Source organism: Microcaecilia unicolor, chromosome 4 (assembly GCF_901765095.1).
Source record: "Microcaecilia unicolor chromosome 4, aMicUni1.1, whole genome shotgun sequence".
In the NCBI taxonomy this organism is placed as follows: Eukaryota; Metazoa; Chordata; class Amphibia; order Gymnophiona; family Siphonopidae; genus Microcaecilia; species Microcaecilia unicolor.
The window spans coordinates 201947017-201964411 of record NC_044034.1 but is presented as its reverse complement, the minus strand read 5'-3'; the positions used below and the strand labels follow the sequence as shown (position 1 = coordinate 201964411).

The 17395-nt window shown below is 44.3% G+C and overlaps 1 protein-coding gene across 1 annotated transcript in view; it reads right to left on the bottom strand.

The window, feature by feature from the left end:
• Nucleotides 1-17395, bottom strand: part of TRPM5 (transient receptor potential cation channel subfamily M member 5) — a 267814-nt gene that overhangs the window by 96196 nt on the left and 154223 nt on the right. The window contains exon 17 of the mRNA XM_030201129.1: nt 10721-10853. Coding sequence (XP_030056989.1) covers nt 10721-10853 — 133 coding nt within the window. The remainder of the gene's footprint in view (nt 1-10720; nt 10854-17395) is intronic.

Genomic DNA, 17395 nt, shown 5'->3' with positions numbered 1-17395 from the left:
GTATCTGAAGTGCACAAAAGTGCTCACCAGCACTAAACTCACTCAAGAGACTTATTAAGCCCAACAGCTTTATAATCTCATAAAGGTTAATACATCATAAGAACTTTCACTCAGCAATCTTTAACTAACCATCTCATACTGTAAAAGATATACACATAAAAAAAATCACTCATGGTGAAACACACCTTTCAAAATTATCCCCCAAAATGACATTAAGGGGTCCTTTCACCAAGCTGTGAGATAAAGGGCCCTGTGCTAGTGGCAGGGTTCCTTTTTTCCTGTGTACCAGGGCCCTTTTTACTGCAGTGGGTAAAAAGCCCCCAGACACATACAGACACTGTGGCCATGTGACCGGGAGCCCTTACTGCCACCCATTGAGGTGGTGATTAGGGCTCCTGTGCTAACCTGGCAGTAACAAGCCAGTGCTCAAGCCATTTCCAGGGGTTTTCTTTTTCCCCAGAAATGGCACATACTTTGGGCAGGACTACCGCCGGTGGCCACACTGGGCAGGCAGTAATCCCAGAAGAGCGAGCGGTAAGCTCGCGTTGGGCTTACCGCCACACTGTAAAAGGGCCCCTAAACGAATTAAAATGTCTTCTAAAGCAACCAAAAAAAGAGGGGAGGGTGCAAAAAAATGCCATCCAACAAGGTACCCTATTTTGACTATTTATTTTATTTTTTTGGATTTATTAACCGACCCAACGTGGTGTACAGTAGGTACAGTTTAACATCAAACTTACAATTATGTTAACAGCATAACAATAGTAAAAATGTACAAGTATAAATATAAATACAATGAAAGAGGAAAACTTGAAAACAACAAATTGAAACCTAATAATTGATTAAGATTACCATGAAACAGGATCAAAAATATACACATTTAACAGCACTGAAATTCAAATAGCAAAGGACTTTTTTTAGCGATAATGGAAACTAAAACCGCCCAGCTCAAAAACGTCCTAATCCGAGCCATTTGGTCGTGGGAGGGGCCAGGATTCGTAGTACACTCGCCCCCCTGATATGCCAAGACATCAACTGGGCACCCTAGGTCAGTGCAGTGGACTTCAGAAAAAGCTCCCACGTGCATAGCTTCCTTACCACGGGTGCTGAGCTCCCAACCCCCCTCCCCCAAAACCCACTACCCACAAATGTACAACACTACCATAGCTCTTAGTGGTGAAGGGGGCACCTACATGTGGGTACAGTGGGTTTTGGAGGCCTCCCATTTACCAGCACAAGGTTACAGGTAGGGGGGTGGGCAGGCCTGGGTCACCCTGGCTGAAGTGCACTGCGGTACCCACTAAAAGTGCTCCAGGGACCTGCATACACGCAGCCTCTAGACTTGTTGCTGCTGTATAACATTGGCACAGCAGTTGACACCTGAAGACTAATCTCTCCGAAAACGTCCTTTATTGGAATAAGCACGTTTACTCATAGTTAACTGCAGAGGTTGTGCCCCACTGGCAACGAGTCTCCCTGGTACTGAGATGAGCAGTAGGTCAGAGCCGCAGAATGCTGTACAATGCCCTCTTTCAGCCACATTACCAACATCATGAGACTAACACAAGCTAATGAAATCACGGAGCCCAATACCCTACACCCACCACAATGCAATGCTGATATGACCCTGTAGTGCACCCGAGAGCCACATCTGACCCAGGGAAAGGCTGTGAGAGGATCGAACACATTTTGCTGACATGGAGGTGGGTATGGCATTTGAGGCTGGCATACAGGCTGGGAAAAAAGTTTTTAAAGTGGGGATTTTTTGGTGGGAGGGGGTTAGTGACCACTGGGGGAGTCCGGGGACGTCATCCCCAATTCCCTCCAGTGGTCATCTGGGCAGTTGGGGCACTTTTTTGGGACTTGTTCGTGAAAAAAAGGGTCCAAAAAAAGTGACCCAAAATCGCAGTAAAAACGCCTTTCTTTTCGATTATCAGCTAAAGACGCCCATCTCTCCTCGGCTGATAACCACGCCCCAGTCCCACCTTCACCACGCCTCCGACACGCCCCATCAACTTTACCCGTTTCTGCGACGGATTGAAGTTGGAAACGCCCAAAATCGGCTTTCGATTATACCGATTTGGGCGCCTTTACGAAAAAAACGCCCATCTCCCGATTTGGGTCGAAATATATGCGTTTTTCTCTTTCGATTATAAGCTGGAAGGAAAGTCTAACAGGGGAGGAGGGGTGAATTTGGGTACAGCTGGGTAGTTTGTTTAGAAATGGGGAGGGAAAAACAGATCTTCACTTGCCTTGGAATTGCTGGGGATCTTCAAGGGCTGGTTTGTTTGGTGGCTAAGGCTGCCTGTGTTGTAAAACATTTCTTTCTCTTTAAAGCTTTTTCTTAAAACTGTCTGCCTCTAAATCTCAACTAAATCAAACATAAAAAACAAAGAAAAAAACGCTATTCTTTCACTGCTGAGGGTATTTCCTCTCTAAGTCCTCTCTTTTTTTCTACTCTATACTGCTAGTTTTAATTCAGGGGCTGGTAGTTTCTTTTAAAACTGTGTTAAAATTCTGTGCTGGTAAATTGTTTTTCTTTGTGTTGGAGTTGTTTTGAAGGTGCTGGGTTTTTTACTGAGTGAAGTAATCCCATTAACTTGCAGTAACAGATAGAGTCTGACAGGCAGTATAGGATCTAATTTAGTCTCCCCCCCCCCCCCCCAGGACAGCACTACATTTATAGCAAGTAGTGTAATTAGGGTAATAAGCTAGGAGTGCTCTTATAGAACTATATACATTCATTACCATTTAAGTAGTTATCACTACAAGGATCATGCAATATATAAACTAAAATCACTTTATATCAGACTGAAATTCTTAATACTGTAGCAACTATTACAAAATTGAGAAACTTGAAACACTAAGATGGAGTCAGCAGTCCAGCAGCGAGAGGGTGCTACCCAGTCTTTTGCGTTGAGTGCCATATGTATGATTATCTTCCCAGTTGGTGAGATGTCATACGTGTGTGCCCGATGCAAAGAGCTGCTAGATCTCAGAGAGCGTGTTCGTTCCCTCGAGGCTAGAGTTGCAGATTTGGTAGAGATGAGGGAGATAGAGAAATACATAGAGGGAACCTACAGGGATGTTGTAGAGAGGTCCCACCTCCAGTCAGGTAGCCTCTGTGCTACCTTGGAGGAGGGAGGTCTCCCAGAAGGTGAAGTAGGAAGTACTCCTGTAGCCAGGGCCTACCCACCAGAAGATGTACTATCCTCTCGCACCGAGGATATATCTCCAATGGATGACCGGGAGGAAAAGGTTAGAACAGCTGTCATACTTGGCGATTCAATCATTAGGAATGTAGATAGCTGGGTGGCTGGTGGATGGGAGGATCGCCTGGTGACTTGCCTGCCTGGTGCGAAGATGGCGGACCTCACGCGGCACCTGGACAGGATTTTAGATAGTGCTGGGGAGGAGCCGGCTGTCTTGGTACATGTGGGTACCAATGACGGAGGAAAATGTTGGAGAGAGGTTCTGGAAGCCAAATTTAGGCTTTTAGGAAGAAAGCTCAAATCCAGATCCTCTAGGGTGGCATTTTCTGAAATACTACCCGTTCCACGCGTAGGCCCCAAGAGACAGGCAGAGCTCCGGCGTCTCAATGCGTGGATGACACGATGGTGCAGGGAGGAGGGTTTTAGATTTGTTAGGAACTGAGCAACGTTCTGGGGAAGGGGGAGCCTATTCCGAAATGATAGGCTCCATCTTACCCAGGGTGGGACCAGGCTGCTGGCATAGGCATTCAAAAAAGAGAGCAGCTTTTAAACTAAATATGGGGGAAAGGCCGACAGTCGCACAACAGCGCATGGTTCGGGATAAGGTATCTTGCAAGGATACCTCACAAACAGGGAAGATAGGGTTTCTGGATGGTGAGGTTGCACAAGAGACCGTGGTAGGCCAGGTGCCCTTAAATACAACTAAAGATGAGACAAAAGATGGCAAATCAATAGTGTCAAGCACTAAGCATCATGCAAATAGGAACAACAAACATACTCTGAAATGTCTATATGCAAATGCTAGAAGTCTAAGAAATAAGATGGGAGAGTTGGAATATATTGCACTAAATGAAAAATTGGACATAATAGGCATTACTGAGACCTGGTGGAAGGAGGATAACCAGTGGGACACTGTCATACCGGGGTACAAAGTATATCGTAGTGATAGGCTGGACCGGAGTGGTGGAGGGGTAGCATTGTATATTAACGAGAGCCTTGACTCAGATAGATTACAAATTCAGCAGGACACAAATCACACCTTTGAATCATTGTGGGTTGAAATTCCATGTATAAAAGGGAAAAGGACGGTGATAGGAGTGTACTACCGTCCGCCTTGCCAGGATGAGCAGGTAGATGCAGAAATGATTAAAAAAAATCAGAGACGCAAACAAAATGGGCAATGCGATAATAATGGGTGACTTCAATTACCCAAATATAGACTGGGTAAATGTAAATCAAGGACAGCTTTATGGAGCAGCTGGTGCAGGAGCCGACGAGAGAAGGAAAAATTCTAGACTTGGTCCTTAGTGGAGTGCATGATCTAGTGAGGGACGTTATGGTACTGGGGCTGCTTGATAACAGTGATCATAATATGATCAGTTTTGATATCAACCTTGAAGTAACTATACATAGGCAGTCAAATACGTTAGCATTTAACTTTAAAAAAGGAGACTATGATAGAATGAGAAGAACGGTCAAAAAAGAGGGGCAACTGAGAGGGTAAAAACTGTACAACAGGTGTGGATGCTGTTCAAAAGTACCATCCTGGAGGCCCAGGCCAAACATATTCCGCAAATTAGAAAAGAAAGACGGAAGTCCAAGAGACAGCTGGCATGGTTGAAAAGTGAGGTGAAGGAAGCTATTAGGGCTAAAAGAAACGCCTTCAGAAAATGGAAGAAGGAACCATCTGAAAATAACAAGAAGCAGCATAAGGAGTGTCAAAGCAAATGCAAGGCGTAGATAAAGAAGGCCAAGAGAGATTATGAAAAAAAGATAGCATAGAGGCAAAAAAAACATAGTAAAACTTTTTTCGGTATATCAAAAGCAGGAAGCCGGCAAAAGAATCGGTTGGACCGCTGGACGACCGAGGGGTAAAAGGGGCGATCAAGGAAGACAAAGACGTAGCAGAGAGATTAAATGAATTCTTTGCTTCGGTCTTCACCGAGGAAGATTTGGGTGGGATACCGGTGTCGGATATGGTATTTCAAGTGGATGAGTCAGAGAAACTTACTGAATTCACGGTAAACCTGGAGGATGTAATGGGACAGTTCAGCAAACTGAAGAGTAGCAAATCTCCTGGACCAGATAGTATTCATCCTAGAGTACTGATAGAACTGAAAAATGAGCTTGCGGAGCTACTGTTAGTGATATGCAATTTATCCTTAAAATCGAGCGTGGTACCGGAAGATTGGAGGGTGGCCAATGTAACACCGATTATTAAAAAAGGTTCCAGGGGAGATCCAGGAAATTATAGACCGGTGAGTCTGAGGTCGGTGCCAGGGAAAATGGTAGAGGCTATTATTAAAAACAAAATTACAGAACGAATGGATCCTAAGGAGCTTAGCCAAGATTGGGTGGCAAAGCCGGTGGCAGAGCCGGTGGCGGGAGGCAGGGATGGTGCTGGGCAGACTTATATGGTCTGTGCCAGAGCCGGTGGTGGGAGGCGGGGCTGGTGGTTGGGAGGCGGGGATAGTGCTGGGCAGACTTATATAGTCTGTGCCCTGAAAAGGACAGGTACAAATCAAGGTAAGGTATACACAAAAAGTAGCACATGTGAGTTTATCTTGTTGGGCAGACTGGATGGACCGTGCAGGTCTTTTTCTGCCGTCATCTACTATGTTACTATATATTACAGAGCACATCCAAGGACATGGATTACTGAGACCAAGTCAGCACGGCTTTAGTGTGGGGAAATCTTGTCTGACCAATTTACTTCAATTCTTTGAAGGAGTAAACAGTGGACAAAGGGGAGCCGGTTGACATTGTGTATCTGGATTTTCAAAAGGCATTTGACAAGGTACCTCATGAAAGGCTACAGAGAAATTGGAGGGTCATGGGATAGGAGGAAATGTCCTTTTGTGGATTAAAAACTGGTTGAAGGATAGGAAACAGAGAGTGGGGTTAAATGGGCAGTAGTTACAATGGAGAAGGGTAGTTAGTGGGGTTCCTCAGGGGTCAGTGCTAGGACCACTGCTTTTTAATATATTTATAAACGATTTAGAGATGGGAGTAACCAGCGAGGTAATTAAATTTGCTGATGACACAAAGTTATTCAAAGTCGTTAACTCGCGAGAGGATTGTGAAAAATTACAGAAGGACCTTACGAGACTGAGAGACTGGGTGGCTAAATGGCAGATGACGTTTAACGTGAACAAGTGCAAGGTGCTGCATGTGGGAAAAAAGAACCCGAATTATAACTACGTCATGCAAGGTTCCACGTTAGGAGTTATAGACCAAGAAAGGGATCTGGGTGTCGTTGTTGATAATACACTGAAACCTTCTGCTCAGTGTGCTGCTGCAGCTAGGACAGCGAATAGAATGTTGGGTATTATTAGGAAGGGTATGGAGAACAGGTGTGAGGATGTTTATAATGCCGTTGTATTGCTCCATGGTGCGACCGCACCTTGAGTATTGTGTTCAATTCTGGTTGCCGCATCTCAAGAAAGATATAGTAGAATTGGAAAAGGTGCAGCAAAGGGCGATGAAAATGATAGCGGGGATGAGACAACTTTCCTATGAAGAAAGACTAAGGAGGCTAGGGCTATTCAGCTTGGAGAAGAGACGGCTGAGGGGAGACATGATAGAGGTATATAAAATAATGAGTGGAGTGGAACAGGTGGATGTGAAGCGTCTGTTCACACTTTCCAAAAATACTAGGACTAGGGGGCATGCGATGAAACTACAGTGTAGTAAATTTAAAACAAATAGGAGAAAATGTTTCTTCACCCAACGCATAATTAAACTCTGGAATTCGTTGCCGGAGAACATACTGAAGGCGGTTAGCTTGGCAGAGTTTAAAAAGGGGTTGGACGGTTTCCTAAAGGACAAGTCCATAGACCACTACTAAATGGACTTGGGAAAAATCCACAATTTCGGAAATAACACGTATAAAATGTTTGTACGTTTGGTTAGCTTGCCAGGTACCCTTGCCCTGGATTGGCCACTGTCGGGGACAGGATGCTGGGCTCGATGGACCTTTGGTCTTTTCCCAGCATGGCATTACTTATGTACTTATACTAGTAAAAAAGGCCCGTTTCTGACACAAATGAAACGGGCGCTAGCAAGGTTTTCCTCGGAGTGTGTATGTTTGGGAGAGTGTATGTGAGAGTGACTGTTTGAGAGTCAGAGTGAAAGTGTGAGTGTGTGAGAGAGAGAGTGTGTTTGTGAGAGAGTGTGTGTGTGAGAATGAGAGTGTGTGCAAGTGTGTATGTGAGACACAGTGTGATAGAGAGTGTGTGTGTGTGCCCATCCATGCTCCTCTGTCCCCTGCCCCCTCCATTCATCCCTATCCAGCATTTTCCCTCTCTGCCTGAGGCCTGCCCTGCAATCCATATCCATCCATGCCCATCTGTCCCCTCCATTCATCCCTATCCAGCAATTCCCCTCTCCCTGAGTCCTGCCCTTCCAATCCATGCCCATCCATGCTCATCTGTCACCTGGCCCCTCCATTTTTCCCTATCCAGCATTTCCCCTCTCTGCCTGAGGCCTGCTCTGCAATCCATATCCATCCATGCCCATCTGTCCCCTCCATTCATCCCTATCCAGCAATTCCCCTCTCCCTGAGTCCTGCCCTTCCAATCCATGCCCATCCATGCTCCTCTGTCACCTGGCCCCTCCATTTTTCCCTATCCAGCATTTCCCCTCTCTGCCTGAGGCCTGCTCTGCAATCCATATCCATCCATGCCCATCTGTCCCCTCCATTCATCCCTATCCAGCAATTCCCTTCTCCCTGAGTCCTGCCCTTCCAATCCATGCCCATCCATGCTCATCTGTCACCTGGCCCCTCCATTTTTCCGTATCCAGCATTTCCCCTCTCTGCCTGAGGCCTGTCCTGCAATCCATATCCATCCATGGCCATCTGTCTCCTCCATTCATCCCTATCCAGCAATTCCCCTCTCCCTGAGTCCTGCCCTTCCAATCCATGCTCCTCTGTCACCTGGCCCCTCCATTCATCCCTATCCAGCAATTGCCCTCTCTCCCTGAGGCCTGCCCTGCAATCCATTTCCATCCATGCCCATCTGTCCCCTCTATTCATCCCTATCCAGCAATTTCCCTCTCTCCCTGAGTCCTGCCCTCCCAATCCATGGCCATCCATGCTCCTCTGTCCCCTGCCCCTCCATTCATCCCTTTCCAGCAATTGCCCTCTCTTCCTGAGCCCTGCCATCCCAATCCATGCCCATCCATGCTTCTCTGTCCCCTGCCGCCTCCATTCATCCTTTTGCAGCAAGTCCCCTGTCTCCCTTTCATGACCCCCCTTGCATCCATGCTCCTCTCTCTCCCATGTCCCAGCCTGGGCCGCCCTCTTCTTCCCCCCCCCCCCCCTTCGCATCCATGCTGTCGTTTCTCCCCTGCCCTGCCGCTCCCATTGTTGTTCTTTAGTGGCCACCCTCTTCTCTCCCCCCAACATGGTTGTTTTGGTTTTTTTTTTCTTGTTTTTAAATTTACCTCCGTGCCGGGTTCCGGCAGCGAAGCGTCAGGGAAGGAGGCGGCGCTCCCGACGTCTAGGTTTCCCTTCGCTGTGTTCCGCCTTCTTTTGACGTCATCCTTGACGTCAGAAGAAGGCGGAACACAGCGAAGGGAAGGCTAGACGTCGAGAGCGCCGCCTCCTTCCCTGACGCTTCGCTGCCGAGCGTTGCGATTGGTTGAGTGTCATTGCTCCGCCCTCGACGTCATCACGTTTGACGCGTGGGCGGGGCAGACACAATGCGATCTCACCCCCTTCACTTTAGAATGTTGGCTAACAGAGGCTTCATTAGAACGTTGGAGGTGCGTTTTATATAGAGAGATATAGCTGAGGGGCCAAATGCAGAAATATAGTTGTGGACAAGATGCGTGGTACAGTCAGTTTGGATAAATAAATGGGTGGGTGGCTAAACTAAAGGTAAGTTCTTTGTACAGTTAATCAAGACATAAGGAACTGGTCTAAGTTAGCATGTGTGGCAAGCTAGTCCAGATGCAGAATGAGTGTATAGTCAGTCACCCTATGTATTAAAGGCTTGGGAGAAGAGCCAGGCTTTTACCTGCATCCTGAAGTAGAGGTAGACATAACCCTCTGGGAATACATTTCAGAGCGTGGGGGCTACGCCTGAGAAGGCTCGCTGGTGGGTATCACATCGTACAATTTCTTTTGATGAGGGGACAGATAGTGATGATCTTTGAGACAGTGGTGCAGCTATGTGGGGCCACGGGGGCCTGGGTCCTCCAAATTTCCTATGGGCCCCTGGTTTTGCTTACATCCTGTACACTCCTTTTAGTGAAATTGAGCATGCTCAGTTTCACTAAAAGGAATGTGCTGGACATGAGGGGAAGACAGAGCAGGGCAAGCAATGCGGCAGCACCGGAGACCAGTGCTGGACAACGCTTCAGCTGGTGGGGGTTGGGGAACCCTGCCAGCCAATGTATTTGCTGCAGCAGTGGGTGGGGAGTGGCGAGGTGGCAGGGGGGTGGTGGTGGCGGGGCAGCAGACCAAAATGTGCCCTGGCCCCCTCCCACCGTGAGGTCTGGCTACGCCCCTGCTTTGAGAGGATCTTGGAGGTCTCAAAGGTGTGTAGAGGGCTAACTTATTCTTTAAGTACTCTGGCCCATTTTGTCTGAGGGCCTTGAAAAGTCAAACATCTTCCTCAGGGACCAGTGACAATTCAAACTCTCAGGCAAATCCCTTGCCTATTTATTTATTTAGATTTTGCTAACACCCTTTTCAGTAGTAGCTCAAGGTGAATTACATTCAGGTATGCTGGATATTTCTCTGTCGCAGGAGGGTTTACAACCTAAGTTTGTACCTGAGGCAATGGAGGATTAAGTGACTTGCCCAAGATCACAAGGAGCAACAGTGGGATTTGAACCGGCCACTTCTAGATTGCAAGACCAGTACTCTAACCACTAGGCCACTCCTCCACTCTAGTTGCCATATTGCGATTGGTGGTATATCAAATACAATAAATATATGGAGAAAGTTGGAATATTAAGAATCTCATAAACATAAACATTTGTGAGTATGAGATGCATGGACCACATTTCCTCAGTATTCTAAATAAAATTACTGTAGGGGGGTAGGACAACTGTTTGTGGAAGGAGGGGGGAAATTAAAAGAAAATTTGTATTTGATGGCTGATGTTATGTTATTGCTGTTATTCAAATTACTTTGACTCTGGCTTTGATAGATTGTAACTGTTCCAAGCATAAGGTACGGTTGCTGACATCAATAAAAATGATTGAATGATAAAAATGTCATGCTGACACCTGACAGCAAATTAAAAAAAAAATTACTGTAGCTTTCTAAATATCTGTTTCCTGAATATGAGCCATGATGCTCAAGTTCTGTGGTCTTTGGAAATGGCATCAACAGAAAGCATCTTTGGCTGATGATATGAGCAGGAATTATTCATGGGCTGAACAGGGACAGACATGGAACCAAAGCATCTTGACAGTCTTTAAGATGAACTCAATATAATTTATGATATTAATAATAATTTTATAAAATTATTAATTCTTATAGACTTTCCACTTACCATTCTTTCCACAATGATGATCTTTGGCCCGAGTTGTTTGTGGATGGCAAAAATATGTATCAGTCTAAGCGTAAAAACCATAAAGTCAACAGCAAGTACCGTACGGCCTGCTTCAAATGTTGACTTCAGCATCCTGAAATATGAAAGAGAGAATTTCAAAAAACTTATGGGCCCTTTTACTAAGTTGTGGTAAGCACTATCACGTATTTACCACAGGGCAAGAAGCCCCACGGTAGTGTTTTGGATTGGCACACGCTAAAAAATGCTTTTTATTTTTTAACGCTTGGAGGCAGAGGTAGGTATGCCCAGTGCTATTCAGTTAGGTGCAACTACATTGCCACATGCTAAGCGATTAACACTGGAGTCCTTACTGGCTAGAAAATAGGTGTTGGTAAGGGCTCCTACTCTAATGGGAAATTAGCATATAGCCATTAATGGGGGAAATAGGAAATATGGACATTTTATAACTGTCCTAAAAGTGGCCTCAGTGTGCGGGAAAACCCTGCGCTACTCATACCACAGGCCACTTTTTAGTACAGCTTAGTAAAAGGGCCCCTTAGCTAGTGCTACCTTTGTGCCCTGCATTCAAAAAGCAAATGCAGAATCCAGTCATTATAGACTGGTTAAGTTCCCAAGTGATCTTTTTTAATGGCATCCGTTTTCAAAATGCCTGCACAGTTACAAAGCAAAAATTTGAAGATTGAAAAGTTTTTATTTTATTTGGTTAATATGTGTATGGTTTATTGTTTTACTATCTTGAATGGCATGTCCAAGAAGAGGTTTCTAAATAAATTAAATGCACCCTTATTTTCACTTTGAAACACGTCACATGTACAAAATACATGAAGATATTTCACTTGCATTTTCTATTTCTATTTATTGAAATTTAGTTATACCGTACTAACACAAGCAATATCTAGACAGGTTACAAAACTGATTACGTACAATTGCAAAGAGATAAGTAGACTACAAAATTATAACAAAGATGGTGCCATTTCTCAGATCATACAATAATGGAGGAAACTAGGTCTTAAGGCCAGATTCAAAGCAAATTAGGGAAGTATCTGAGCACAAATGTAAGGGCAACTGATTCTATAATTTAGATGCAAAGCAGGAAAAAGCCATATTGGGATAGATTCTATTTATAGCAACTAAAAAATTGTCATTAAAAATCCACCTAGGCTTATTCTATAAACTATGCCTAAAGTTAGGCGCGGTTTATAGAATACGCATAAATTTAGGTGTACTTTATAGAATAGGCCAAGTGCCCATTTTCCGCGACTATATTTAGTCACAGCCATTTTTGTCAACTAAAACCTGGTATAAATGCCGATGCCTAAGTCATGTCCGCTTTTCAGATCTGCGTCCTAGAATTTACACACATCACTTTATAGAATACATTTAGAAAATTGTGGGCATAAATTCAAATTAAAGCCAATTAGTGGCAATAATTGCTTGTTATGTAGCAATTATTGGAACTGACTGGCTTGTAAAGCCAATTAAGTTACGCACACAAAACAGAATATGACCAGATGTGTACATACAACTTAGGTCACACTATATAGAATTTGGGGGATTATGGGTAGTTTGCAAATGAAAAGTCATGAGATGGAATAGTCAAAAGATGTGTATTAGAGGAACAGACATCGAAATGGGTGGTATGGAACAAGCAGGCTCACCAGATAAGGAGGCTGGCTTGTCTAATAAGCTTTATGGGCATGTGTTTATTCCATAGAAAATAACACATCTAGAGCTGAAAATGCAATCTGCTCACTATTTTTCACTCTCAGGAGCACCTCTCAGAACACATGTCTACAATGGGTGTGCAAAAATGGCTTTGAAAATTGTACTCTGTAAGAATTCCACACCAGCATTTGGACACAAAATGAATCTGAGATTTGTTTTATGACCTCAGAAGCCCCTTTGATCCAGTACTTGGATCCAGTCCTTCAATAAGTACTTGTATTTCATAGCAGTCTTGGGCAGGAGAGGGACTTTCTATACTCTGACAGCTGAGGACACATGTAAATGTAGAAAACTGACAAGGACCATGTCGCCTCCCCCCTTCCCATGTCTACCTTACTTTTTTCTTTTCTAAAAGGCAGCAGCGGCAGCAATTTCCATAGGCTGCCCTGCCACAGTGCTGCGGCACCGGCCTCTTCACTCTACTGCATCCTACCTCTGAGGAAACGGGAAGTTATTAAGGTGGGCTGCAGTAGGAAGAAGAGGTCAGTGCCCAAGGGAATCGTTGCCACTGCCGCCTTTTAGAAAAGAAAAAAGGTAAACATGGGGAAGAGGGTTGAGGAGGGAAGGGGAAAATGCTGCTCCTTGGAGAGTGCCACCTGAGATCCCGGCCTCACGTGGCCTAATAGTAGGGCCACCACTGCCCATAGGCACAAAATAAAGAAGCTCCTTCACTATATCTGGCACAGTGTGAATTATGAGCTTGTTGGTGGATGTAGTGGAAATAACTGCAACTGGAGTGAGAATTTATTTATTTATTTATTTATTTCCTGCATTTGTACCCCACATTTTCCCACCTATTTGCAGGCTCAATGTGACTTACACTATGTTGCAAAAGGTATAATCATAAACAGAGTAAGAGGTATGGTCTAATTTAACATATTACTGTGTAAGAAATTAGGTAGATAGGTCAGTAGAATTATTTACATAACACAAAATAAAACAGGTTAGATATAATGACCAATAGTGATAATGTGAATAACATAATCAAATTAGAAGGGATCAGTATTAGTTGGTTTAGATGTAGAATGGAATCAAGTCATTAAGGAGGATTTTTATTGTAAATCTCTTCGAACAGGTGCGTCTTCAATAACTTCCGGAAGGTTGTCAAGTCATGCGTTGTTTTTATAGCATTCGGTAGTATATTCCATGATTTTGTGCAGAAGTTTGTGAAGGTAGATGCGTGTAGTGATTTGTATTTGAGTCCTCTACAATTGGAGTAGTGGAGGTTTAAGAAGGTACGTGATGCACTTTTGATGTTTCGTGCAGGTAAGTCAATTAGGTCTGACATGTGTGATGGAGCTTCTCCATGGATGATTATATGGGTTAAGGTGCAAACCTTGAATGCAATTCGATCTTTTAGTGGAAGCCAATGTAATTTTTCTCTGAGGGGTTTGGCGCTCTCATACTTCGCCTTTCCGAATATGAGTCTAACTGCGGTATTTTGGGCAGTCTGGAGTTTGAATTAATTGGTGTGGTCATAAACATTTAAGTCATGAAGAAGCACCTCAGTTTTCAAATGGGGCAGTATGAATTTGGGTAGTGTATAGCAAGAAGGGATTAATTTATGATGATTAATCAGGTGGTTCCAGCAGCTAGCAAATATAGGAAAGGTGGTGGGTCTGGAATCTATAGTTGGGTGTGCAGGAATAAGTGGAACTGATGAAGGCTGGAGTAAAATAAATAGGTCAAGAAAAGAGAAAAACAGAACATAAGAATATTTGTTTTTAAAGTATTTCCATTTAATTTCATTGAGTGTCCCCTGGTCTATATACTTTTTGAAAGAGTGAAAAATCTATTCACTTTTACCCATTCTACACCACTCAGGATTTTGTAGACCTCAATCATATCTCTCCTCAGATGTCTCTTTTACAAGCTGAAGAGCCCTAACTTCTTTAGCCTTTCCTCATATGGAAGGAATTCCATCCCCTTTATCATTATGGTCACTCTTTTTTTTAACCTTTTCTAATTCTGCTATATATTTTTTTGAGATATGGCATCCAGAATTGAATGCAATACTCAAGGTGAGGTCGCACCATGGAGCGATACAGAGGCATTATAACAGTTAGGACTAAACAGGTCAAAAGAGATCAGAAAGCAAAAACGAAAGCAACATAAGTTCTTGACTTAGTTGATTTTTTGTAGGTTGTGATGTCTTATCACACCAGTAATAAAAACAACATGAATGTTCACAAGCACGTGTCAACCCGTCATGACTCATTGAGGGAGTCTTATGCTCAAGATTAAGCACAGGTTAGCATGTGACCTAACCTGAATTCTTGAAAAAGGTCATGTGATGCCACACCGAGGTATCTAAGTTTAATTTCCCAGCTCAGATCTTCTTCCTGTGCCAGTCAGGGCTAGGGATGTTCTGTAGGCGATGTACAGAGCCTCTGGGAGTCAGTCATCACACAATGATGACACCTAACCAAAATTTAGGGTCCATGCTTGCAGGATTCTGGAGGAGTGATGCTGCAAAAACTGAACTAAATAAGTTGGAGTGGAGGAGGATCACGTGATGCACTGAGAGCAACAGCAGTGTCTAGGCTGTGCTTCGGGGTTCCCTCTCCATAATTGCAGTGCAGACTGTTTTCAATCCCCTCCTGAGCTAACCTGAGACGGTGAACGTGATCCGGAAAGTGTATGGAAGCTTATTTGGTTCCGATGCCTGCCGGAGCCGCGAAAAGAAGTGTAAAAGGCGATAAAGGCAAAACGCCATCGGCCGCGGTCGAATCCAAGATGGCGGATCCGGTGAGCGAGGCGCAGCCAGAGTTTTCCAAAAAACAGCTCGCACAAATAACAAAAACGGTCGAGGCAGCCTTGGAACCAAGATTTGAGTCTCTTGCGGGTCAGTTGGGACTGATGGAGGCGCGCATATCGGAGACAGTGAGGCGGACAACAGAACTCGAGAAACGCATGTCGGATGCCGAAGATTCATGGAATAAAAGCATGCCGGCGCTTAAAGAACTAGAGGAGAAAGTAAGAACCCAAGGTGAAAAACTCGAAGATCTGGAGAGCAGAGCCCGCCGTTCAAACATACGAATAGTTGGGATCCCTGAATCTGCTCCAGAAAGGAATCTGGGGGCCCTCCTTGAAACATGGCTGCAACAGGAGTTCGTGCTCTCGGATAGCCGTGGGGCCTTCTGTATTGAACGGGCGCACCGCCTGGGTAGACTTCAAAACGAGAACTCGAAACCACGAGTTGTAATCGTGAAAATTCATAATTACATACACAAGGAAGAAATTATGCAAGGATACAGATCCAAGAGAGACTCATTACGCTATAATGGCGCACAGATCTTGATTTTTCCTGATTATCCGGCGGGTGTCCAGGAAAAAAGACGACGCTTCCATCTGGTGTGCTCGAAGTTGGTGGAGAAAAAGATTCAATTCACACTGGCCTATCCTGCAACTTTAAAGATTCACTTTGGAGGCACGTGGACCAACTTCGACTCAGAAAAGGCAGCGATGGAATTCATTAACAAACAACAGATTGAACCCAATAGTGTGTCCTGAGTGAATCCAGCTGCGAAGAGGACAAGAGGTGGTAACGAACAAGAGTGGTTATGCTGCACTAATTTGGGACAGTGAGCGTGAGGGGAACATACTAGTTTACACATTTTCTCATGTTGTTATGTTTTAGGGGGGGAAAAAAGGATATATGTGCGTGTACATAGGTATATGTATGAGTATGTGTATGCATGCATGTGTAGTTACCTTAAAGGGAGAGGGGACCCTTTGCATTAGGGTGAATCCTTGCCATGAAAGCAAAATCATCGCCAAGTTCTATGACATGTTTGGGGCAGGGGGGTTAGGAGGGAATGGTTGGGGGGGTTGGATATAGAATGGTTATAGGGGAACCTTGTAAGCCATATAATAACACTGTCAGAGGGCAAAATAAGCAACTGGTCTTGTCAACTATGAGCAGAGATAAAGAAGACAACCGGGTGTGGGGGAGGGGCTGGGCTCCCATACCCATAGAACCTGATTACATTACATTGTGGAGAGATCATATATTCAGAAGGGTCTGTCTCGTATAAACTTATAACTTGGAATGTGGGGGGGATCTCCTCTCCAAGAAAACGAAAGAAGGTCCTAACAGATTTAAAGCGACTTAATGCAGATATAGCTTGTCTTCAAGAGACCAGATTGTCTGCTGAAGAGCACGAAAAGCTAAAGAAACTGTGGGTGGGACAGGTAGACTATCCAGCTTATTTTTGAAAGAGAAAGACGCCCATATTTCTGTTGGATTATTTGTAGTAAATAATTAGCAGATTTTAGTACACACAGCTTCAGCTTTAGAAATGTTAATTTCTTTCTTCATCTCTCTCTCATTCACCCCTGAATAATTCACTGCTGAGTCACTTTAAAGTTGAAGTAACAAAACATCTGTTTACTCACAGTTTGTAGTTAGATTATAATCAGACAGGCTTATATATACATATTACTATACATTTGTCTTATCAGCTCCTTCCATGTGCTTAGATGGTAATGGATGCTCACACCACCATAGATCCTCTCAGGTTAGGAGAGATCATGAGCTCCATGTGCTCCATGTGCTGCATCTGCTGCATCTACTGTGTCTGACCCCCACAGGAAGTTGCATAGCTGTGTGACCTCTCTAAGTAATTCACATCAGAGGTCACAGAGTAATCACAGAGAAATAATAGGTGACAGGCAATGCATGTAAAATACAATTACATTCCAACAAACCCCTTCTCATGCATAACTGTCATGCAATTATTTATTCATACAAAGTCCAAGCTTTATACGCAAATTCACAAAATGTTCTCTGGGTAACGGTTTGGTCATGATGTCAGCTGTCATCTCACTGGTGTGACAATAGTGTAGACTGATGACCCCTTCTTTTGCCAACTCTCGCACGTTGTGGTATTTCGTTGCGATGTGCTTGGTGCGTGACTGAACCTTGTC